At 51.4% G+C, this 25,650-nt stretch overlaps 1 protein-coding gene across 3 annotated transcripts in view; it reads right to left on the reverse strand.

Annotated features, from left to right (window-relative positions):
- The window catches only part of MDGA1 (MAM domain containing glycosylphosphatidylinositol anchor 1), a 66,705-nt gene that overhangs the window by 24,998 nt on the left and 16,057 nt on the right, over positions 1 to 25,650 (reverse strand). For all 3 annotated transcript variants that reach the window (XR_015152688.1, XM_086370626.1, XM_086370627.1), the window contains exons 2-4: positions 7,163 to 7,302; positions 2,131 to 2,305; positions 565 to 761 (exon numbers count right to left, since the gene is read on the reverse strand). Coding sequence is in view for 2 of the 3 variants with exons in the window: in XM_086370626.1 (XP_086226752.1) it covers positions 565 to 761; positions 2,131 to 2,305; positions 7,163 to 7,302 (512 nt within the window). In the remaining variant the exon portion in view is untranslated. The remainder of the gene's footprint in view (positions 1 to 564; positions 762 to 2,130; positions 2,306 to 7,162; positions 7,303 to 25,650) is intronic.

The following is a 25,650-nucleotide window of genomic DNA, read 5'->3' on the forward strand; positions in this document are numbered from 1 at the left end:
CGGTTTCCCCATTTGAGGAAATGGAAGGGTAAGGCAGGAATCCAGCTCTGTCTCACAATCCATACAAATACAGGGCTGGCCTTGCAGGCCATGGCCACACGTGGAGTCTTGACAGCTAGGAAAGCTGCCTCTGAAAGCTCTCCCCTGAAGGATGGCTTCATCACCATCTCCTGGGATGGCAGGAGACCCTTGGGGAGTGAGTCGTCTTTATCCCAACCCCTCCTGTGCCTGCCATGGGTTCCCAAGACCCTGCCAGCCAGCGACAGGTGGGGATGACTTGTCTGCCCCCCAGGGATGCTTTCCTAATTGGCGATGTTCTTAAAGGGCTCTCCTGTCATCACTGCACCCTGACCTTTCTGTCTTGGTTCTGTCTACCCCAGGCTGTCTGAAGCCCAATCAGAATGCTTGCTTCTGATGTCAGAAGAAAATTGTTGGAGTCAGGGCAGTCCCTGGAACTCCAGGTGGTGAGGCCTCAGCCCCCCTGCACCTCTCCTTTGGGAGGTACAGAAGGAAGAGTGTGGGGTAAGCCATGAGGAGAGCAAGCCAGCTGCCGCCCATTCTGACCTGGGTGTAGAGGGGCTCATAGATGTCAACCCCATTGTCCTGGCTGTGAGACAGGGTGTCGGAGCCCCGCTTCCAGATGAAGCGGGCAGGTGGGTTGGAGTTGACCGTACAGCGCAGGAACACCGTCTTCTCCTGGTAGAAGTTGCCTCTGACATCGCTCACTGTCTGGTGCACCGTCAGCACGGGCTCATCCAGGTCTGCAAGGGCACAGTCCCGGTGGAGTCAGAGCTGCATGACCCCTAGGTTGGGGGGGGGGTTGCCTTGAGCCCCTGGCAGCCCTCAGGGAAAGTTAAGCCACCCTCATGGGATGCTTCCAGAGAACTACATGCTCTGCCAGCCCTGCAAGTTTGACCAACCTGTCGGAGACAGGGGACTGAACTTGTGGGTGTCTCAGCTATCCCTCCCCAGGGACCTGCACTGGGGGGCGGTGGGGGCAGGGGGGCTGTCTTCACCTCCTATCACGGGATAGAGGAATAAGCTGAGACTGGAAATCAGGCCATGCCTGCCAGCTCCTTCCCGCTGCAAAAACTTGAGAAATGACCCTTGGCCCCAAGGCTTGGCAGACTCCCGGGTGGCTGATGGGGGATAAAAGAGAGGGCCTAGGGTTTCATTGCTCACCACTCTATCAGGTCCCATCTGGGGGGCAGGGGGTGTATTTAATAGGCAGGTTGATTGTAGGTACTAAGATGGTGGCAGATAGATCGTTGGGCCTGGCCCCACAGCTTCTGGGTACCTAGGTCAGCCTGAATGGGCACAGAGGTGGGTGGTAAGCAGGCAGATAGCCTCCTGGGGTCAAAGGGAATCCATGGAGGGCAGGATGGGATTGGAGGCTTCTCATTCAGCCAGCAGCGAGGACTGAGGGGTGCCTGGTCCTGCAAATGTTGGGTTAGGGAAGTTTTAGAGCTGCCCTGGGACAAAAGCAGAGATATGAGGTGTGGTGGGAAGGGCACTGGGCCATAGTCAAGAGACCTAGGCAGTCAGCAAGTCACAAGCCTTTGGTCTCAGTTTCTTCATCTGTGGAATGGGTATAATCCAACCTGTCCTGGCCTCCCTGACCACTTTACAGGGATGCTCTAAGGTTCATATTTGATTATGATGGGAATGGGTCTGCTGCTGCTGCTACTGCTAAGTCACTTCAGTCGTGTCCGACTCTGTGCGACCCCATAAACGGCAGCACACTAGGATCCCCGGTCCCTGAGATTCTCCAGGCAAGAATGCTGGAGTGGGTTGCCATTTCCTTCTCCAAAGCATGAAAGTGAAAAGTGAAAGTGAAGTCACTCAGTCGCGTCCAACTCTTAGCGACCCCATGGACTGCAGCCCACCAGGCTCCTCTGTCCATGGGATTCTCCAGGCAAGACTACTGGAGTGGGGTGCCATTACCTTCTCTGGGAATGGGTCAGGGTAGTGCAAATCGAAGGAACATCAAAAATGCCCTTCTCTAACCGGGCAGAGAGTCTCTACCATTGTTTTCCATGGAGGTGCCACGTCTCCACCCTCCTCCCCACTCCTTCTTCCCAGCCTGAGCCCCCAGGAGCAGGCCCCTGGCTGAGAGGGGACCCGACTCACACTGCACGTCCACCCGGATGGACTTGATGGCTGGTACGCCCACGCCGTTCTCAGCCTTGCAGTAGTAGCGGCCACCCTGCGTGCGCGCAATGCGCTCGATGCGAAGCGTCTCATTGAACACTGACGTCTCCTGGAACTTGTCCGAAGCGCTCCCAGCTGTCTTAGTCCAACGCACCTGGGCCAGCCAGGCAGGACACAATCGGACCCGGCGCGGGGGCTCCCCGCCCACTCCCATACTTTTCCACAAGTGTATGCAGGCTATACACAGGCCTGGGAAGCTAACCCAAACAGCCTCGAAGAAATGCACACTGGAGGTGGGACCTCTCAGTGAAGAGCCTGGGCAATCTTGGAGCAGATGGAGGAGGTTTTTATAAAGTTAGAATGTGCAATTGTTAAGAGAATCGATTTGTGGGCAAGTTACCCAACCTCTCCTGCCTTCCTTTCTGCATCTCTAAAATGGAAATATTACTCCTTTCCTGGGCTTATTGGGAAAACTAAACGAGTATATAGTTAGTGCCTGGAAGAGTAAGACTTTGATTAAATTTTTGTTATCCCATTTTTTTAGCTTAGTGGCATGGGTAGTTTACTCATCTCCTAGTTTCAGACTTCTCATGTATGAAAGAGGTCTATGTGGTAGCCAGCCTCTACCTTGGATGGCCCCCAGTGGTCTCCACCTCCTGATAGTCACACCTTTCTGTAGTTCTCTCCCATTTTGTACCAGGAATGGTCCATGTGACCAACAGAATTTGGCAGGGGTGATGGTGTGTCTCTGATACTCTCATCTCACCACCCTTACTCTACCCTGATAGACCCAGGGGTTACAAAACTTGGGGAAGACTACAGCAGCTTCTGAGCGCCGAAGAATTGATGCTTTTGAACTGTGGTGTTGGAGAAGACTCTTGAGAGTCCCTTGGACTGCAAGGAGATCTAACCAGTCCATTCTAAAGGAGATCAGCCCTGGGTGTTCTTTGGAAGGAATGATGCTGAAGCTGAAACTCCAGTACTTTGGCCACCTCACCTGAAGAGTTGACTCATTGGAAAAGACTCTGATGCTGGGAGGAATTGGGGGCAGGAGGAGAAGGGGACAACAGAGGATGAGATGGCTGGATGGCATCACTGACTCGATGGACGTGAGTTTGAGTGAACTCTGGGAGTTGGTGATGGACAGGGAGGCCTGGCGTGCTGCGATTCATGGGGTCACAAAGAGTCAGACACGACTGAGCAACTGAACTGAACAGCAGCTTCAGGCCATTCAGACGTTGATCAGAGGGTGTTTTGGAGAAAGAACAAGACCATGAAAAAGATTTTTTTCTTTTTGTACTTGACATTTTGCAGTTTTACCATGATTTACCTAGATGGGGTTTGTTTACAAACTGCTTAGGGCCTGGTTTATCCATCAAAGAATTTATAGCATTCTTCAGTTCTACAAAATTCTCAGCCTTTATCTCTTTAAAGATTGCTGCCTCTAAGTTTTATCTAGTTCTTCTAGAATGCCTTGATTTATGTTATAGCTTCTCATTCTCCCAACTTCCTTTTTACACTTGGCATCCCTGTCTTCTCCAGACTGCACTGTAGCTGATTTGGATCTATTGTCCAATTCACCAGTTTCTTCTTTAGCTACTTCTATGGCTTTGAGGTCAAATTTTTCTAAAGACTGTATCATTTTTTACTTCTAGGATTTCTGTTCGCTTTTTTCCATATCCTTAACTGACCAGTTTATAATCTCCTGTCTTGTGGATTCTATTCCTTCCATTATCTCTTTAAACATTTTAAACATATTTATTTTAAGGATTCCCTCCAGACTTCTCTATGATCTCTGTTTTCTCAGATGTGAGTTGTTCAATTATTTGGGGTCTATGGACTGGCTCTCCCAGCACTGCATTTTAAGATGTTTTAAAATTTCACCCCATGGGATTGTATTCAGGAGGAATTACTTCAAAAGTCCCACTTGGGCCCTGACATGCCTGTCTGGGGTGTAACTATATGGCTGCCTACACCCAAGATACATGGATTTACAGGTTCAAACCATTTTTTATATGTTTCTCAGCTTAAGATTACCTTACCACTTGGATAGTGCAAGATACAGACTGGATTAGGGTTATTCCCTCAAAGGTGACTCTGTTTGCACCCACACCCTGAAGCAAAAGTCTGCTCCCTGCTGTGACTCTGGGCTGTGGGGCAGAGATCTGGTCCCCATTCATAGGTGGTATCACTCGTATTAAGCTTCCAGTTTTAGGTAGAGGGTCCAGCTCCAGCTCTAGTTATAGATGAGCCTGTGGCCTCAGCTCATACCACCCATGTGTGTATTAATACTACTGTCTCTGAAGTGAGTATGTCCCTCCAAGGACCAGGTTCTTCAGCTTTTGCTCACTGCCATTGCTGTAGAGTTCTTCTTCCTTTTGGCCATAGACATTCCCTCTCTCTTGCTGTTAGTTGGCAGTAGAGAATTCCAGGAGCACTCATTCCCCCATGTGACCACAAAGCAGGTCATGAGATGGTACTTGCTCCACCCTGAGACTGTGGATGCTCCATGGCAATGGGAACTGCAGCTGTATCCTCAGGACCCATCATAGTACTTGGCACATAGCTGCTGCTGCTGCTGCTAAGTCACTTCAATTGTGTCCAACTCTGTGCGACCCCATAGATGGCAGCCCACCAGGCTCCCCTGTCCCTGGGATTCTCCAGGCAAGAATGCTGGAGTGGGTTGCCATTTCCTTCTCCAAAGCATGAAAGCGAAAAGTGAAAGTGAAGTCGCTTAGTCATGTCCGACTCTTAGCGACCTCATGGACTGCAGCCTACCAGGCTCCTCCGCCCATGGGATTTTCCAAGCAAGAGTACTGGAGTGGGTTGCCATTGCCTTCTCCTGGCACATAACAGGTGCTCAATATTTATTGCAAGGAAATGAGCAAAAAAAGGCACTGGAAGGCATTTCAGAAGAGGTAAAGAGCAGCAGCTAGGGGCCTCCCTGGCAGCCTAGTGGTTAAGACTCCATGCTTCCAGTACAGGGGCACAGGTTGCATCTCTGGTCAGGGAACTCAGATCCCACATGCCACACAGGGTACTCAAAAAAAGAGAGAGAGAAGGTGAGCAGTGGCTACAGCAAGAACGAACAGGGTATTTCTGGACAGGTTCACCGAAGACAGGGTGTGAGGAGGATGGCGGTGGGAGATCAGACAGGACTGTGGGAGGTCTTCCATTCCACCCTCAGGAGCCTGAACTGGGTCTGGTAGGTGATGTGGATCCATGTGGGCAGGGGAGTGATGTGAGGTAACAGGTCTGAGGGTGGTGACTCTGGGAACAGGGTGCAGGAATGGGTTGGGGGAGGGGATGGGAGGCCAGTCAGTCTACCGCCATAGTCCAAGGGACAGCACAGAAGGTCTGACCTCAAGGGGTAATGAGGAATAGAAGGAGATCCACTCAAGAGACATAAAAAGATAGGCCTCAGAGCCTGGCTGCAGGTGGAGACTGATATGGGGCTGAGTCAAATATGAGCCCAAGGGATTGAACCTAGGTAGCAGGAAGAACAATGAAACTATAAACAGGAATAGAAAACGGGTGCATGGACACACCGTCACACCCATGAATGACTCTTACATGCGATGCACAAGGGGGATACCCACAGGTGGTCGGTGCAGCCTTAGGGAGAGCTTGCTGCTGCTGCTGCTAAGTCGCTTCAGTCATGTCCAACTCTGTTTGACCCCATAGACGGCAGCCCACCAGGCTCCCCCGTCCCTGGGATCCTTCAGGCAAGAGCACTGGAGTGGGTTGCCATTTCCTTCTCCAATGCATGAAAGTGAAAAGTGAAAGTGAAGTCGCTCAGTTGTGCCTGACTCTTAGTGACCCCATGGGCTGCAGCCTACCAGGCTCCTCCCTCCATGGGATTTTCCAGGCAAGAGTAACTGGAGTGGGGTGCCATTGCCTTCTCTCTCTTAGGGTTAGGCTTTAGAGAGGACCACCCCTAAAGTCACACCTAGACGAGCAGCATCCTGAAGACTGGCAGCATTGCTTTCACTTCCAAACAAATCCTTAAGAAGAAGCAAGCAATGATGATAGTTTCAGACTAAAACCTTTGGGGATTTCTTGTCCATCTGATTGTCTTAAGGTCAAACCTACTAAAGCTGTCCCTGTTCCCAATACTATCCGCCCCCCGCCCCCCTGCAAAAAAGAACTTTGCAATCACTGTGCTTCCTAGGAGCCAACCAAAACCTTTCTGCTGCTTTTAAAGGTCACAGCAGCTCACTAGCAAATTCCACCGTCCCTTCAGCCCATCCTCCTACCTCTTCCGTCAGCTTTCAGTGATAACCAGCCAACACTTCCTGCCTGAACCATACAGTGGGTCTGGGACAAAATTCACACCTGGCTTTTCCAGATACCCATCTTCTGTGGGGTTTGCATACTGGAAACCTCCTGAAGTAGTGGTTGTATTATGTGTTTTTTGTTTGCTTGTTGTTGTTGTTTGCTTGCAATTGTGTTATATGTTGTTGGTAACTCCTGGGTCCCTCAATTGAAAGAGAAAGAGTGCTAAGCCATAGAGAACACTGGTTCTGGGTTCAAATTCTGCTTCCGCCCTCACAAGTGCTGGGTGACCTTGGGAGTTTACCCAACCTCTCTGATCCTTGATTTCCTTATCTTAAAATGGAGGCCCTAATGCCTTCCTCACAGCCTGGCTGTGAGGTTTCAAGGAGGAAACACTGGAGAAAGTACCTAGCACAGTGCTTGGCACACGGTCTGACTTCACACAGTGGCTGAAGGTTTATCTGCAGGAGCATTTGCTCAGCAGGTACAGGGAATGGAGTGGGATTGAACAGCTGACATTCAGTTGTCAGTGTTTCCAGGTGAGTAAGCCCATGGTCTAGCCCTTCCCCACAGAGTCTATTTTCCAGCCATTTCCCCAGCCCCAGGCTCCTGTCTTCTGCTGACCTGCTACCATCTGCCTCCAATCTCAGGTCCCACTGTCTCTTCTGATCCTGGAGTGGGGCAGGGAGTGAGGAGGCGAGGGCAGGGACACCCACAAGCCAGGGCGGGGGCTTACCTGGGGCCGAGGATGCCCAGTGACGAGGCACTGCAGCACGAGGGTGTCCCCCTCCCGGATGGTGTAGACGCGCTCGCTGATGTTGTCCTCTTTCACCACACACGCCTGGCCCGCGTGCATGATCTGAGCCTGGGCTGGAGCTGGCGGGAGATGGGGAGGTTTAGGTAGGAGACTCGGAGGCCAGAGGAGGTCCAAGGCTCCCTCCTGAGTGTGTCACCCAGAACTCCCCACCATATCCCTCAGAGGCCTCATCCCGTTGAGCTCCTCCTGGGGCCCCTAGGCCAGAACCAGAAGGGTCAAGGACTCAGGAAAGGGGCAATTCCTCCCCATCCCACTGCTCTTGCAAGAGATCTGTGCTCTTTGGGGCTTCCCTGGTGGTCCAGTGGCTAAGACTCTATGATCCCAATGCAGGGGACTGGGGTTTGATCCCTGGTCGGGAAACTGATCCCCCATGCCGCAGCTAAGAGTTCACGTGCTGCAATGAAGATGGAAGATCCTGTGTGCTGCAACTAAGACCCGGCGCAGTCAACAAATTACAATATTTTAAAAAAGAGAGAGAGAGGTGCTTTTCAACGAGCCAAGGATTGTGAGGAGGCTTGGTAATCTGTGCAAATTGGTTATCACTCAATGAGCATCATGTCTTAGACCCCAGTCGTGGAGGCTGCTCTCCACATCTGGCAGGTGCCTCCATTCCCAGCTTTGGTGTCCGCTGAGAGGCACGCAGAGCTCACCTGCCCCAAGGAATTGCCTTCAGACAGTGAGCACTGCCTGGACCAAACATGCCTAGGAGGTCACCCCTTGCCCAGCACCCCCCCCCACACACACACACACATACACACCAGTGACCTGATGGACATGATGCAAAGGCCCAGCTGTGTTGCCTCAAGTGGGGTGACTATGGTTCCGTTCATGCTCCAGAGCCCTTCTGCCCCCACCCCTGGGGACTGGCTGAGACTAAGTCAACAAAACCTCATTGTCACCCAGCTGTTTCTCTCATCCTCTTTCAATTTGTCCTGGGAGCACTTTCTCAGAAAATCATTTGCCTGAACTCACTCCCACCAACCACTCCAGGCTCAGGTCAGGTTTTAGTGAACCTGACCAAGATATCCCCCAGCCCCACAGACTGCACATCACTCCCCTCACCCAAGGCCTGTTATCGTTCCCTCATTGCTCGCGGAACCTATGCCAGCCCCCTCTCCAAGGGATAGAAGTCTTCACTGGGGGACCTGGAAGTTCTCCTAAGACTACATGTCCTCCTTGACCCTCTCACCATGCCTGGGGGCTGGGGTCTGGCCAGGGCTGGGGGACCAAAGCTAGAATATGGTTGGGGGACCAAAGGGAAAATGATGGGACCGGAGAAGTTCACAGTCCTCCTTTGGTGTCTCAACCCCACTGTCCTGAAAGCAAACCAGCCCCCAGCCCACCAGTACTTGGGCTCTGGGAAAGAGGGCAAGACCTCAAGTTCAAACATGTCTGCTCACAGACGAGGGTGGACGAGGTGGAGGTAGGAGAGCTAATCCAGGGTTTGAGGAACACAATAGGGTGAAAACTTGAGCCCTTGCCCCAAAGAGGCACAGGGAGATAAAACCTGTTCATACAATGTGTAACGTCCTCCAGCAAGCATTCCATGATTGACCTACATCCTCCCCGCTTCTGCATCCATCACTTTTCCAGCACAGCAACAAAGCATCAATCTGTGTGACTATCAAACTCAGGATTCTCATCTTTCCGCCTGCCCCACCGTGAGCTTACATTGGTATCCCCAGCCTTGAATACAGCAGGTACTCAGTGAACACTGAATGAATGAATGTATAGGAATATTCCACGGTGAAGGTGCTAAGCATTGTAAAAGAGGTAAAGAAATCCCTAGGAGGTCAGGGGAGAAAGATATCACTGCTGGAGGAAGAATCACAGAAGACTGTGGAAGAGGTAGCCTTTGAACCAGTCCTCAAGGAATAGGGGAACTTCCTGCAGGTTGACAGGGCAGTCTAATATTCCATATTATCCAGGGAAAAACACTAGTGACCTCTGGACCTTCATTTTCTCATCTCTAAGATGAGAGAATGCTACCAACCCTGACAACTCACAAGGGTGGAAATGATGATATGTGCATGCTAAGTTGCCTCAGTCGTGTCCGACTCTTTGCGACCCTGTGGACTGCAGCCAGGCTCCTCTGCCCATGGAATTCTCCAAGCAAGAATACTGGAGCGGGTTGCCATGCCCTCCTCCAGGGGGTCTTCCTGACCCAGGGATCAAACCCACATCTCTTACATCTCCTGCACTGGCAGGTGGGTTCTTTACCACCAGCTTCACCTGGGAAGCCCTCAGGAGTGATGATAACACAGGATAAATGAGAAGTGCTTAGTAGAACTCTGATGTGTTTTTACTGTAGTCACAAGTAGTACCTTAATTAACAGAGTCTCTCCAACCAACAGTGACAGGACAGTCATGAACTAATGACAGAGATAGGTCCACAGAGGCAGCCTGGCCACAGGTCAAGTAGCTAGCAGAGGGTGGGGGCAGGGGGAGGGGTGCAACCACTGGGAGTGATGTAGGTTGGGTTTAACCACGAGAGTCTCTGCAAATAGCAGCAGGTTCTGCAAACAGTGGCAGCTGCCACCAACCCAGGGTCTGAGTGTCCAGTCTGGCTGCCCCGGAGCAATGAACCTAGGCTGTGTGACCTGGGGCAAGTCAGACCTCAGGGACCTCAGTTTCCCCACCTGTAGGAGGTGCGTGTACTAGATAACTTCTGACATCTTTTTTCAAGTCACACTTTCTATGAATTTTATCAATAGCACGTAGTCCCTATGTAAGGTGCCCCCTGGAATCTGGGGAACAAGTCTGAAACTGTCACCCCCTGAAATGGAAATGCATCAGAAGAGATAGCCATCTGTGGCCAAGGTCCTCAGGAAATCTCATCAGGAAACAACCCACCAATGTATGATGTGTGTGCCAGTTGCTGGTAAGACCAGAGGCTGCCTGAATGTCTGCAAGCGGCTTGGGGTGCCTCTCAACAAGGAAGACATCAATTTAACAGGCTCCAGTGGAAGATAAGCTGTAATCTTGGACAACGTGGCTTGCCCATAGCCAGGCAGTGTTGTAATGACAGATGCTTTGGTGACTGATAAGGAATTCTGAAAGTGAGTTAGAGAGCTGAACTTTCTCAGAGCCTGGACAGCACAAGCTGGGAAAGATGGGGCCTGACCCGCAGACACAAGGCTTCTGACTACCTGACAGGTTCGCTTCCTCATTGGCCATGGGGCTATAAGTTGGCATCATGCATGATGACATCATTAAGATTACCCAACTTCCTTTAATGACATTAACCACTAAGACTATCCAACTCTCAAATGGTAGAACCTCTTTGGAAGAGATTTTGGCAGCGCCTACACAGGCTAAAGACTGCTGCAGAAGCTGAAGCTCCAATACTTTGGCCACCTGATACAAAGAGCCAACTCATTGGAAAAGACCCTCATGCTGGGAAAGACTGAGGGTGAGAGGAGAAGGGGGTGACAGAGGATGAGATGGTTGGATGGCATCACCAACTCAGTGACATGAGTCTGAGCCAGCTTTGGGAGATAGTGAAGGACAGGGAAGCCCGGTGTGCTGCCATTCATGGTGTTGCAATGAGTCAGATACAACAGAGCAACTGAACAAACAAAACTCAGGTTAAACAAGTATATACCCCATGACACAGGAATCCCATTTCTGGGTATGTACCCAATAGAAATTAGTGCCTATGACAACCAAAAAATCGGTCCAAGAATATTCACAACAGCTTTATTTATTACAACTAAAAACAAGAAACAACCCCCATGTCCATCAAGAGCAACAAGGGTAAATTAATTCTCACATATTCATACAATGGAATATTACACAGAAGTGAAAAAAGAATTATGGGTAGACACAACAATGCTGTTGAATCTCACAGCACAATTTGAGTGAAAAGAACTCAGACATAAAAGAGGAAACAGTGTATGGTTTCATCTATTTGAAATTCAGAACTAAAAAAAAACAATCTTAGAGTAACAGAGGTCTAAGCCATGGTTGCCCTTGGGTGGAGGTGAGGGATTATTTACTAAGAAGTTACAAGAGAAGCTTCTGGGGAGGAGATGGGATCCCATCGAATGAGACGGAAATATCCATAGTCCTAATCTGAGTGGCTATTATAAGGGTGGATGCACATGTAAAAAGGCACCAAGGTATTTGCTTAAGATTTTACTGTATCACTTTTATTAGATAAAGACAGAGCATCCACCCACCTCCCTTTGATGACATTGTCCACTGAGGTTATCCAGCTTCCTCAATCACCCTCTCCCTTTATTCTAAGCCCTTCTTGATGAGCCGCTTCCCATGACCGACTTCTTCCCAGTGTAGATGTTCCTTCTGGAGCAAGTGTTGGCTAGTTGCAAGGCACCCAGGAGCCTTGGGCTTCCCAGGTGGCGCTAGTGGTAAAGAACCAAATGCCAATGCAGGAGACATCAGAGACACGGGTTCCATCCCTGGGTCAGGAAGATCCCCTGGAGGAGGAAATGACAACCCACTCCAGTATTCTTGCCTGGAGAACCCCATGGGCAGAGGAACCGGGCAGGCTGTAGTCTATGGGGTCACAAAGCACAGGACACGGCTGAAGCGACTTAGCACATGCACACACACATAGGCCCCCTTGGCCTAGGCATTCCAATTTGCCCATCACCCCCACTGTTTCATTAACGTGAGTCAGCCTCCCCAACTCCTCTTACCCCCAGGATGGCTAGAACTATGTTTCTGACCCTAAACCAACAGAGATCCCACCAAGTTATAGTCCCCCCCAAAAGGGGTTGTGTCCCACTGAGTCTCAGCCTCTCACTCCACACACCCCCAGAAGGCACTGCCAGCAAACAGCATCTTCTCATTCCAAAGGCAACCAGGCCAGGGCCTGAGTCAAGAGGCACTGTGACATAATCCCTTCATTCAGTCTATCGAACGACAAATGCTTCCAGCCAGCCGCTGCGCTGGGTGCTCAAGAGACTGTCATGAAAAGCAAACAAGGACCAGCTCTGAAAGAGCACTCTTGGGGAGACGGACGGCAAAGAAGGAAACAGAAATGAACAGGATGGTTTCAGAGTGTGGTTATTGCTAGGATGACCCTGAAGCGGGGGGCGGGGTGGGGGGGTCGTGACAAGAGAAACTGGGCGGAGGAGGGGTCTGCTGGAGAGACATGGAAAGAGCAGACAATCTGGGGCTCATTTCTGGCTCTGCTACCCTCTAGCTGGGTGACACCGGGCAAGTTACTTCACCTCTCTAAGCCTCAGTCTCAGGAGCAAGAGATGGGAACAATAATGCCTTCTCCCAGGGCTGGTGTGAGACTTAAATACAATGTATGTAAAATACCTGACCAAACAGTATGTGTTTCTTTCTTTTTTTTTTTTAGTGCAACTGGTCTTAGTTGCAGCACTCAGGATCTTCCATCCTCGCTGTGGGATCCGGGATCTTTAGTTGGAGCATGTGAACTCTTGGTAGTGGCATGTGACTTCTAGTTCCCTGACCAGGGATCAAAGCTGGGGCCCCTTCACTGGGAGTGCACAGCCTTAGCCACCGGACCACCAGGGAAATCCCAAACAGTATATGTTCTGTCAAGAAGTGACAGGTCTTGAGATGATTAAACACGACCAAGAGATGGGGACAGGAGACCACCTTCTGTGGCCCACGCTACATCTCGGGGTGGAGGGACTCGAAGCAGACACTAAACCGTTAGGGATGTCTCACAAATTTGTTCCAAATTCATGTTGAGGGCTGTGAAGGACTTTAGAGAGGTCAGAAAACCAGAGGGGAGGAATGGAGCCCTTTTATACACTCAACTTTCAGAAAGACTTTCAGCAAGTTATCCAAGCCTTAGTTTTTCTCATTTGTAAAATGGGGTTGTTGTGGAAAGGAATAAGGAAGTAAATGTAGGTGAAGTGTTTAAAACTGTTTGGTTCACAGAAGCCCCCAAGCATGCCAGCCAGTGTTATTATTCTGTATGTGATCTGCACTCCTCACAAAACGCCATCTCCCCAGGGCCTGCAAGGGCTTTGCATGAAAGGACGTTGTCTTATCTACCACAGATAGTGAGGCCTGATACATTCCTGGGGTCCATTGTATATTTGCAGGCTCCTGGCCTTATTTCTAAGAGCCAGAAAGGGCATTATTTCTAAAGTCCTATTTAGCCTCCTTTGGTAGAGAAGGAGACTGAGGCCTGGAGAAGGGAGCCCTCTTTCCACTCATGGACACAGGCACTAGCAGAGCTGGGGCTCGAACTCAGGCTTTCTGTCTGCTAGCCTGGAACTCAGTTTGCTGCCCTCCATGGACTCCCCTGCTCCCCCCTTGTATCACCCTGTGGGGGACTGGTGGGGAGCCCTTTGCAATGCAGATTCCCAGGCCCTGTGCAGAACCATCAGCCTGACTCTTCAGAGTCCATATTTGTAACAAACTCCCTGGGAATTTCAGAGGTACTGCTGGATTTGTTTTCTCTCTGAGGGCACTTTGGTAGATAGAAACTAGGACAGGATTTTGGAACCATTTCCCTGCTTTTGGTCTAGGAGACTTTTGCTACAATATTTCACTCTTCTAAGTTTTATCAGCAAATCCCCCCAGGAAAAGAAAATACCTTGTCTCCCAACCTGGGTGTCACACGAGGCTCACAGAGCCCATCACCAGATAAGGATGCTGTGCCTTCTCTCTCCCTCTGAGTTGCAGCACAAAAGAGCACATACTCTTAAAGGCTCTGAAAAGGCCTGCAGTAAACACAGTGGCTGAGTGGTATAAAGAACCTGCCTGCAACGCAGGAGCTGCAGGAGATGCGGGTTCGATTCCTGGGTCTGGAAGATCCCCCGGAGGAGGGCATAACAACCCATTCCAGTATTCTTGCCTGGAGAATCCCATGGACAGAGGAGGCTGGCGGGCTACAGTCCACAGGGTCGCCAAATCGGACCCAACTGAAGCGACTGAGCACACAGGCACACATGCAAACACATCCACATAACTTGGTTTATTCCAGTGCTTTCCATTTGACCATAAAGCCCTTTCTTCACAGAGTATAATGGCTACGGAGTCAAGGAACATGCCCCTCCCCAGGCCCTTGGCTGAGAAGAGCCAAGTAGCATGAGGGCTGTCACCAATGGGGCCACGGGGTAAGGAGGACCGCTGAGCAGAAATGGCAAGTCCCTGGCAGGTGCTTCCAGCTCACTCCTTCCTTCCTCCAAAAGCATCACCCTAAGTCACAGGTGCGGTAGGGACTGACAGCACCAGGAGGCCCAGCAAGGAAGCCACCAATTCTCAAGGACTCATTTCACGGCAAATTCCAACTTGCCCCCTGGGCTCCTGAAGAGAATTCTCACTGCAACCTGGAAGGGGAATTTCATCAAAGATCCCCATCCCCCATGGGAGAATTTTCTCCCTGGATGTTAGCCAAGGGGGTCGGGGGTAGGGGGGGGCGGTGGGCAGATGCTGGCCAAGTGCAGGAGGAGTCAACAGCAGGATGGGGGGCCAAACAAGGCTGACAGACAGCAGTGGGAATGAAACCCCTTGATTAAAAGCCCCATCCATCGCTTTCCTTCAGCTTTCCTCGCCATCCTAAGTTTTATTTATTTATTCTTCCCAAACTTTAAACTGTTTATTTTGTATTGGGGTATAGCTGATTAACTGGAGAAGGCACTGGCAACCCACTCCAGTACTCTTGCCTGGAAAATCCCATGGATGGAGGAGCCTGGTGGGCTGCAGTCCATGGGGTCGTGAAGAGTCGGACACGACTGAGTGACTTCACTTTCACTTTTCACTTTCATGCATTGGAGAAGGAAATGGCAACCCACTCCAGTGTTCTTGCCTGGAGAATCCCAGGGACGGGGGAGCCTGGTGGGCTGCAGTCCATGGGGTCGCACAGAGTCGGACACGACTGAAGTGACTTAGCAGCAGCAGCAGCAGCAGCACAGCCGATTAACAGTGCTGTGTTAACAGTTTCAGGTGAACAGTGAAGGGACTCAGCCATACGTACACATGTATCCATTCTCCCCCAAACCCCTCTCCCATCCAGGCTGGCACATAACGTTGAGCAGAGTTCCATGTGCTATACAATAGGTCTCTGTGTAAATAAAAAATATTTACCCATTTTAAATATAGCAGTGTGTACATGATCTTCCCAAAGTCCCTAACTATCCCTTTTCCCCCAGCAACCAGAAGTTCATTTTCTACTGAGTGGAGTAACTCAGAGAAGGAAAAATATCATATGACATCCCTTATATGTGGAATCTAAATATGTATATATATATACATACATACACACACACACACACACACACACACACACACAAATGAACTTACCCATCCTAAATTTTAAAAGGTTAATCATGACCGAGTGGGAGCTGGTGTCCTATTCCCTACTCCTGATTTTCATGGAGAGTGTGTCTGCAGGCTGAAGGAAACTTCCAAACAGAGCACAGTGAGGGGAGGACAAGGAGAGAAAAGAAGTGGGAGCCACAGACTTCCCCACCTGAAGCTGGTTCCATCCGCCCCAGTTACTGGCTGGCAGGGCAAGTACCACCACCCTAACCACCTCTCAGATGCATCACCGAGTGTTCCAGGCCAGGCGATATGGAAACAGAATCTGTGCTCTGGTCCTGCCTTCTATCAGATCGTCATTCAACAAACCCTCATAAGTGTGAGGTGCTGAGCTGGGTGCTGGTGAGAGCTCCAACACCCAAATCCTGAACTGGGGAAGTGGACAGTCAAGAAGAGCTGCGATAAAGGCCTGCTGAGAGGCAGACAGGAAGCATGGAGGGAAGGACTGCTGTGGGCTGGGGCTATGTCTCAGGTGTCCCCCCATCACCATCAAATAACAATAACATCATAACATACACATAATAAGTTACTCTGGGCCAGCACTGTACTGAGTGTTTTATATCTAATTGTTTACTGCTCATAACAAGCCTATTATTGTTCCTATTAATCAGATGAGGAAGCTGAGCCTTAGCAAGGGTAAGTAACTTGCCCAAGGGCACCCTGCTGGTTTGGAGTCCATCGGACTCTCTGACATTTGTGCTAAGCCCTCCACATCTCCAGTTTCCAAGTGCCTGACACAGACCTGAGGACAGAGTCTCCATGTCACTGGGTGGGCTTGTCCCAGGGCGCATCCTTAGAAACTCTTCCTCCTTCATCCTCCCAGCTCCTGGTACCCACATGTTTATTGATCCCTTTTTGTACATAATGCAAATGGACACTTAATAATTTAGCAGAGTTAACAGTGCTGAAATATTAACAGGCTTTTCCCTTTTAATTAGCTGCTCCGAGAATGGCGGCCGGGGTCTGAAATGAGACTCTCAGGGTAGGCGCTTGGCTGGCTCCGCCTGGGCCTTGTGATGCTACGTGATGCCACGCACCTCTCCCATGGACCATGGGCCATAGAACAAGGACCTCTCAGGGAAATTAACCTTTCTGTGCACTCCACATTGAGGGTTCACCCTGCTCTCTGCACAGACCTGTATGCAGAGCTGGCCAAAGCCTGGCCTCTGGGCCACAGGCCTGGGGCCAGGCCAGCTGGTTTCTCAGGAGTGCTGGGGTCTAGGGGAGGCTCCAATTCCATGCTGGGAAAACCAGTTTGAAGCAGTACCATCTCCTCTGGCCTCACCTCAGTGCCTGTCATCTTGAAGGGAAGCATCATCTCCCCGGCCCTATCCACTGCTGGTCACTCCCCCAGGGCATTAGACATCAGTCCAGGATGCTTTCCTCTCCATCTTCCTTCTTGCTCCCTGACCTCCCAACCCTTCAAACACACACACATCGCCTGTTCATCTGCACTGATTCCTGGATCCCTTCTGTAACATTTCCTGAGCACCTAATGTCCTGCCCTCAGCTCTGGGATGTAGAGCCAATCAGGCATGGCCCCCTCCCCAAAGAACCTCTGCCCCCCGCTTGCTACAGACTCTATTAAAGTCTGCTCTCAGCAACTGGGCTTTTTTGCTTATCAAAACCAAATCCACGTTCAGCCGACCTCCCCTTTGGCTACAAAAATCCCTCCCAAACCCGACTGTATGTATCTCTGACCTCCGGGTCCAAGAGCACCATCACTGAGTGAAGAAAGGCAGCCACAGCTGAAAGATCAGGGCCCAGGCTGCCAGCCTATCACTACGACGGAGCGTGAAGACAAGCGCTGCTCTCACAGTCAGAGGCAGGGCCTGGTATGGCTTGCAGAGTCCGCTATGATGCATAAGGCCTGGATCTATTTTCAAGACCTGATGCTGTCTGCAGAGCTTGCTGCTTCTGGCAGAGCCAGGCGCTCCTGACAACACTCCTCTGCTGAAAGTGGTGGGCAGTCCAGCCACACCCCCATCCCTTGGAAGGTCTGGCACCACTGCACCTACATCCTGGCTCCATCAGAAGGCACACAGGTTTTGAGAGTGTCGGGCTCTGCTCAGAGTCTTCACTGAGTATCAATGGAAGTCTAGTCTGCACAAAACTAATGAACTCTGGATGTCAGGACAGGCCACTGGGAAAGCCCTCTAAGTGAGGGCTCTGAGATCCCCTGGGGGAACTATAAAAAGACGTTCTCTCTGTGGGCAGGGAGATCAATTCTCAACAACAAGGTGCCCTAGGGCAGTTCTGGGCTTCCCAGGTGTAAAGAACCCGCCTGCCAATGCAGGAGATGTAAGAGATGTAGGTTCGATCCCTGGATCAGGAAGATCCCCTGGAGGAGGGCATGGCAACACACTCCAGTATTGTTGCCTGGGAAGTCCCATGGACAGAAGAGCCTGGCAGGCTATAGTCCATGGGGTCACACAGAGCTGGACACGACTGAAGAGAGTGAACACGGCACAGCACACAGGGCAATTCTACCCAGTGTAGGCAGGACACTCGGGGAAGAGAGGGCAGAAAGGCCCACACTACAAGTCAGGCGTTGCTTGAGCCAAGGCTGTAAGTGCAAGTCTGAGGGGCTGCCCACAGCCTTGGGCAAGTTATTTAACTTCTCGAAGCCTCAGTCCCTTCATCTGAAATATGGGGATAACACTATATCTCAGCTCTGGCAGAAGTAACTTCTAGGTTGTGAGGATTAAACAAGACAATGTGGATACAGAGCATAACCACCGGTATCTAGTAACTGCTCAATAAATTTCAGTTCCCTTTCCATTTGATCATAGGGCCTGGGACCCTGTTCCAAGGGCCTGCAAGAGGAAAATGTAAAACTGAATGAAGAGTGGGGGGATGCCAAGAGCCATAATCCTGACAGACCAGAATATCAATGTGGACTGAGGACTTCCCTGGTGGTGCAGGGGATAAGAATCCGCCTGCCATTGCAGAGGACACGGGTTCGATCCCTGGTCTGGGAAGATTCTACGTGCCCAGGAGAAACTAAGCCTGCACACCACAGCTACTGAGCCTGTGTGCCTAGAGCCTGCGCTTCACAACAAGAGGAGTCACTGAATGAGAAGCCCACGTACCACAACCAAGAGCAGCCCACGGTCGTCGCACCTAGAGAAGACCCATGCAAAGCAACGAAGATCAAGTGCAGCCAAAAATGAATAAAATTATATTTTAAAAACGTGGACTGAAAGAGGTGATCACTGGGAGGAAGGCTCTTCCCAGGAGGATGGCGAGAAAGAGAGGCTACCACCCAACAGGGTAGAGGATGGTTTCAGGCCTCAGGACCTGAGCTTGACTAGCCCAGGGACATGGGACCAGTGGACATGGTGTTTCTTCAGGGGTCTCACTATTCAACGCCACCAAGGTTTGCAGTCCTGGAGACCCCATCACTGCAGTTCACTTGGCCTCGGGTCCTGGCACTGGGCCAAATTCTGGATATGACCACATTCCCACCTGACAAAACAAAGCTCTTGAACTGATTCCATGGGAGAGGCAAGGCTGGCGTAGACACAGGGGTTCTCCTTCAGGCTGTTGCAATAATTGCTGTGTGACTTGGGGCAAATCATTTAACTCTGTAGTCTCCAGCCCCAGCTTCCTGCCTGTAAAATGGGCATAAGAATCCTCCCTATTGGAAGTATTAAATACAATAAGAATGGAATCCACCAAGCACAGCACGTTGCCAGCACATGCTCTAGATGTACAGTGAGAAGGGAGCAGAATAAAACCAAACTCATACCTCTGAGTGTGTCCACCATCAGAAGGTTCCCCCTAGTCTGAGAGCTGCAGCTTCAGTCGTGGAGCCTGACAGGCCCCTGAGTGACCCTGTTCATTGGAGCCTGAGGCTCAGTCACCAGGGCTCTAGCATACCTGTGACCAGTACTAGGGACACATTCTGGACCAGCACATCCTGGGTGGGACCAGAGACGCACTGCCAGGTCCAGGCTCCCAAACCAGAACGCAGAGCTTGGGCCGCCCCTGGGTCAGGGTATGGAGGGAGCGGCAGCTCTGCTAAAGCAAAGAACCCCCAAAGCCCCCTCTGACCCAAAAAGCCCAGTGGCTTCCTCCCACCCCGCGAGCTGAGACCCAAGTCTGAAGCACAGGGCATGGCCTGCAGCCTGACACAGGCCTGGCTGTGGAAGCCGAGGGAGACAAGGGGGCTTGAGGCAGTGGACGGGGGCTGAAGTTGGCATCTGAGGCCCTGGAAGCTCAGAAAGGACGGGATGGTGGCGAGTGGAAACAAGTTCTTTCCAAACAACCTGCAAGAACAGGCTGGAAGCTCCACTCCAGCACTTGGCGTGACTAAACCCCCCAATTCACCATAGAAAACAGAAGCCAATGATATTAGATGCATCGCGTCTTATTAAGTGAGATGACATATCAGAAAGTGCCAGGTAAACTGTAAAGTTCTGTGCAGATCAGGTCTTATTATTATTAGGTGTTGAAAAGGCCCAAAGAAGCAGGCCATAAGGCACCTATGACACCAGTGAAAATAAATTAAAATGATAAAATCCACTATGGCTGGCCTCTGCACAAGCCCGGCTCAAACTTTTTGTAACACAGCCTGGCAGTGCAAAAGGAGAATCATAAAACTGTTCCTATCTTATGACCTATTAGACAATCTCACTTTGGGGAATAGGCCCCAAGGAAATAATTTAAAAGGAAAAAGTAATTCACATAAGGATATTCACGGCAGAGCTCTTTAGAAGAAGAAGAATTGGCATCTGCCCAAACGCCCAGCACTGGAGAAACAGTGACCAAACTCCAGCACATCGATGCAGGGGGTGCCCTGTGGCCATTAAGCTGACAGGTCTGAGGGCTCAGTCAATACCAGGAGACGTGTGCAGGAGATAAAGTCGTCCAAGAGTGCAGAGTGGACCGCTGTTTACTGCTATGTAAAAATATATTGACAGGAATGGGCAGGGAATTTAGAATGAATGGATCATGTTTGATAGTCATTGGATTCCTTTTCTTTCCCTATGAAGTTGTTTAAGTGGATAATAATAACAGTAACAACTCTGAACACAAAATCAATCTTGCAGCTCGAGAGCAGGTGGGGCGTTAGACCCCAGGACAGGAGGGCAGGGGAGGGAAAGACAGCGTTTCTGGACAGCTTACCATCTCCACTCTGCTGGGGGTAGCACTCTGAGCCCCACCCACCCACCCCAGGCCACTGTGGGTTCCTGGGCATCATCCTACCCGGCTTTGGGGTGAAATTATGGGTGTCACAACCTGACAGCTTGAAACCTCTTCATGCAGCCCTTGCAAAGTTCCTCTGGGCTTGATCTTCACCCCAGCTCAGGAGGAGGGAGGAGGATTAGCTCTAAAGGCTTAAAAACCACGGAGCAGAGATGCAAGGGCCTGATCAACTTTATGCCTCTCTCCACATCCGATGACATCAGGGGACAGCACTTAGTGCCCCTCAGCAACCCCAAGGCCTGGGAGCCAATCCTCACCCCCATCTTGAAAACACACCATCAGCCAGAAACCTGAGACTCAGGGCTACTGTGGTGGTCCGGTGGCAAGACTCTATGCTCCCAATGGAGGGGGCCCAGTTTGATCCCTGGTCAGGAGCTAGATCCCACATGCCACAACTAAAGATCCCACATGCCACAGTGAAGACTGAAGGTCCTGCCTGCTGCAAATAAGACCCAGCACAGCCAAATAGGTAAATTTAAAAAAATAAATAAATAAAGTTTAAAAAAAGGAAGAAACCTGGGAGTCATCCCTGACTTCTCTCCTCCCACACCCTGCATCCAAGCCACCAGCTCAGTCTTCAGAACTGATCCTGAACCCAACCCCTGAAATACCAACCTGGACTGAGCCACCACCACCATCCCCTGCCTGGATTTTTATAACAGAGAGGTTGACTCTGCTTCCTTCCTTGCCTGGTACATCTGTTCTCCACAAGCAGCCAGAGAGATCTCTTTATACTAAGTCTGATCCCATCTCTCCTCTGCTCAAACCCGACCAGGACTCCACTTCAGGTCAAAGCCACAGCATTTTCAGTAGCCTGCTATGCCCCACGTCTGCTCCCACCCACCCCTGTATCTTACTCCCCACTACTGCAGTCACACTGCTCTTTGCTGTTCTTCAAGCAGACCAAGCCCACTTGTGCCTCAGGACCTTTGCACTTGCAGCTGTTACTGGACTGCTCTTCCCTAGATTTCCAGAGCTACCCCATCACTTCCTTCAGCTCTTTTATGAGTGAGGTCTACCCTGACCACCCTTTTTAAGACAGTATTCCTGCCCCCACCGCCATCACTTTCGGTCCCCTTCCCTGCTTTGTGGGTTCTTCATATGACCCGTCAACACTGGCAGATTAGTCACTGTTCATTCTCTTGTGTCCCTTTCAAAGGACAACACCCCTGGGAGGGAAAGCAGGTTAAATTCCTGCTTTAACAATGGGATGAATAATCTTGTTTTTTTTTTTTCAGGAGTCAATTCCAGAAGCATAAAGTTTGGGAACATATTTTCTTTACATCAGGTATATTTATAAATCAAGAAATATAATACCTCCCCCCCCACCATGCTTAAGTATTCTGATTTTTTTTTTTTTCTTTCATCACGGAAGGGTTTCTCTCCTTTTTTGGCTAAAATTTTAGAAACCACATAAGTGGCATGCACCGTAGGATCTGATTATAATGCTGAGCCTCTGAACAACTTGTAAATGACTTGAAACCCAGTTGGTTGTGGGGGGAAAGTGAAGGACCTGTGGATGGGGGAGGCCAATTGGCCTAAAGTTCAATCACAGCCAGGAACAGAAAAGTCATTGCCATTAGGAGGCTCCTAGGGGCTAAGGACCGGAGAAGGCAATGGCAACCCACTCCAGTACTCTTGCCTGGAAAATCCCATGGATGGAGGAGCCTGGTAGGTTGCAGTCCATGGGGTCGCAAAGAGTCGGACACTACTGAGTGATTTCACTTTCACTTTTCACTTTCATGCATTGGAGAAGGCAATGGCAACCCACTCCAGTGTTCTTGCCTGGAGGATCCCAGGGACGGTGGAGCCTGGTGGGCTGCCGTCTATGGGGTTGCACAGAGTTGGACACAACTGAAGCGACTTAGCAGCAGCAGCAGCAGGGGCTAAGGACAGGGGGAGGGGGAAGCTGCCTTTTAGGAGGAAAGCAAGGTCTGGAATGGGCAGCCATGTGGGTGGCGGTAAAGGTACAAAACACAGCTGTCTCCCAAGGCACAGAGTAGCTCAGAGAGAACATCCTTGCTGTCAACATCCCCGAGAGGGAGATGGGAGGAGGGCTGGAATCCTGCCACTCTTTCTCTAGGGCCAGGGTCTCGCTCCCTCTTTCCCTCAGTGCTGTGTCACATGCCTGTATGTAGAACCGCACGTGTCCCCTCCCTGGTGGCAGATCCGTGACTCACCAAGCAGGCCTGAGCAGGCTGGGACGCTGCAGTCACTCACTTTGCAGGGCCTCCTCTGAACAGCCCAGGCACTGGGCTCAGAGTGGCTTTCCACACCTTTCCCCATTTCCTCTTCACCGCAGCCCCCTGAGGTGCATGCTGTCATCCTCATTGGCTTGTGCATGGGGGAAACTGAGGTGCTGTGTATAACTGCTGTGCCCAAGACCACACAGCCAGTGAGTGGTTGAGGCTGGACTTGAACCCAGTTCTACTGCAGAACCCTCTGCTATAAGCCTTCATGCCACACTGCGTCCCTACACTCCTACCTGAGCGAGCGAGATGATTATTCATTGACTTTGATATATTTAGTTGCATGCTTCTGAAATTAGACCTTGGTGGTGTCAGGAAGCCTGGCGAGTCATGTGCGACAGCTGACCTCAGAGCAGCGAGTCACTGACACCTCGGTGTGAAGAACTTCTCCACTTACTCTCCTCCCTGGGGCACTGAGGAATGAGGGAAAGAGACAGTGGAGGGTAGGGGTTGCGGGGGAGGCGGGGAACTGCAGGACCACTTGGCTGACCCTTCCCAGAATCCTCCTCTCTGGTTGCCATGGAGCCACCTCTGCAGAGGCCTGGACCCTGGTGGGGATGAGAAGGCAAGGTGCAGTGAAAGAAAGTGATCCAGAAGAAAGAAAGCTAGCCTGTTTGTGGAGTCCCATGGAAAAGCTGGGCGGGGGCAGTGGGGGGGAGCGCTGCAGAGACATCAGTCCTGAGGCCCTCAGTCATTAGGGCCACCCTCAGGAGGAAAGGAGACATCGTTCCCAGGAGAAACTGAAAACGCTGAGCAGGGATGGGTGAGGGAAGCGGCAGAAGAGTCCGCAAGATTGAGGAGAATGAGGGGCAGGAGGAAGCTGGGACCCTGCAAAAACTGGGTGCTTGCCAGTGCCCAGCAAGTAGTTGGTACTTAATAAATGTCAGCCAGAGCTATTGTTATCACAGGTGCTCAAAAGAGACTTCCTAGGTTGGGAAGTAGACCAGTGAGCTCCAGTCTACTCAGTCCAGGAATGAAACGTGAACACTGCTCAGGGCTCCCACAGTGAGGGGCTCTCCGCCCTGCCAGGGAACTCTCCAAGGTGCCAGCTCCCTTCTGAGCCTGAGCAGTTCTGTTCCTAGGAGGATGGCTGGGGAGGGCTTTAGGAGAATAAGAGTCCCCACCCCACCCCACCCTCCACCATTCAACCCAGCTGGGGCCACTGGGTCCATGCGCCCAGCCCAGCCCCCACCCTGGCACAGGCACAGCGGGTGAGCGCACGCCTGGCACAGGCCCCAGTGCCTGGGAGAGAGGCTCCAAGCTGGCGGCTTTGTATTTTGTGAAAATCGAATCCACAACTGAGCTCTCCAGCCGAGCAGGGCCTGCTGGGAAGGCTGGCGGGTCTCTCTTCCCGTCCCCCTTGCTGGGCCCCACCCTCCCCTCTGCAGCCCCCACCTGCTGGCACCATGGGGAGTACCAGCTGCCACCCCAGCTGCCACAGGGGTGCCAAGGGGGATGGCCCAGGGGCCCAACTCTGGCCACCATGCCAAGGCTTGCCCCGCCCCCACCCTGACGCCCCTCCTGCTTGGAATAAATTGAAATACAAATCAGAGGGAAATGCTTCCCTCTGTTTGAACAAATTGCTATGGATTCCTCCCTGTCTCAGGTCAGGGCTTGCGATGGGGGATATTTTCACTCGCCGACTGCTAATAGACTCAGGAGAAGCTGCTGGATCGATGGAGGCCGGGAAAATTAGCCAGGAGCTTCGGGCCAGCCTCGGCCTGTCCCTGCCCCCACTCCAGGCCTCCTAAGAAGGGATGGCAGGCAGTTATAACGCAGGCCAGACAGAGTGCTGGGCTGACGGCTCTAGGAGTCAAGGCAAGGACTAGGGGGGACAAGTCAAGGGGCTGCTGGGGGGACAGTGGGATAAAGGCGGATCCAGAGAATCCCCCAAAGAGGTCTGCAGTGCCCTCCACACACATACATACAGGACTCCCTGCACATAAACCCATGTTCTTGTGTGTATCGCCACACATACGCACACCTTCAGCACATGCATGTCCACGTATATTTATATATGCATGAAAAACACTGATGAAGTGTACATGCCCAGGGGTGAGAGGACTTGGGGAGTGCATTCCAGCTCCTGTTGAAGTTTCCAGTGAGAGCAGTTTACCTCCTGCCAATGGTTTTCCATACACAGATGGACAGACAGACAGACACACACACACACACACTGATCCCTACCAGCAACCACAGCTCTCCATCAATCACTCCTCTCACCCCTCAGCCTGGCTCTACAATTCTGCAAGGGGAGCCCAAAGGAGCCACTGCCTTCACTGGTCCCAGCTCCAATGAATGAGCGGAAAGAGACTAGGGGGTGCAGCCCACCCTCGCCTGGACAGCCCCACAGCCCCTGCTCTCAGCTCCCGAGAAAATGAGGGAGGCAATGAGCCAGACAGGGTGTCGGTGCTTCCGGCACTTTAGAGCTTCCCTCAGTGCTGAGCTCTCCCAGCACCGCCCAAGGCCACTGTGCCAGTGGGCAACTCCAGGGGCCACGGCTGTACAGGAAGCTGGGGAAAGGCAGGGGCGGAGGGGAGGACTTGCTTCAGCCTCTGAATGCCCCAGAAGGAGGTGGGGAGGCTTGATCTGGGGAAAGTCTCTTGTGTCTCCTGCCTGCTGCCCTTGGCATGTGAAGCTATGATACACACATACATACTCCTCTCAGTAACC

Source organism: Bos grunniens, chromosome 23 (genome assembly GCF_055505025.1).
Source record: "Bos grunniens cultivar Pamir isolate PY7600 chromosome 23, Bosgru_T2T1.0, whole genome shotgun sequence".
Lineage (NCBI taxonomy): Eukaryota > Metazoa > Chordata > Mammalia > Artiodactyla > Bovidae > Bos > Bos grunniens.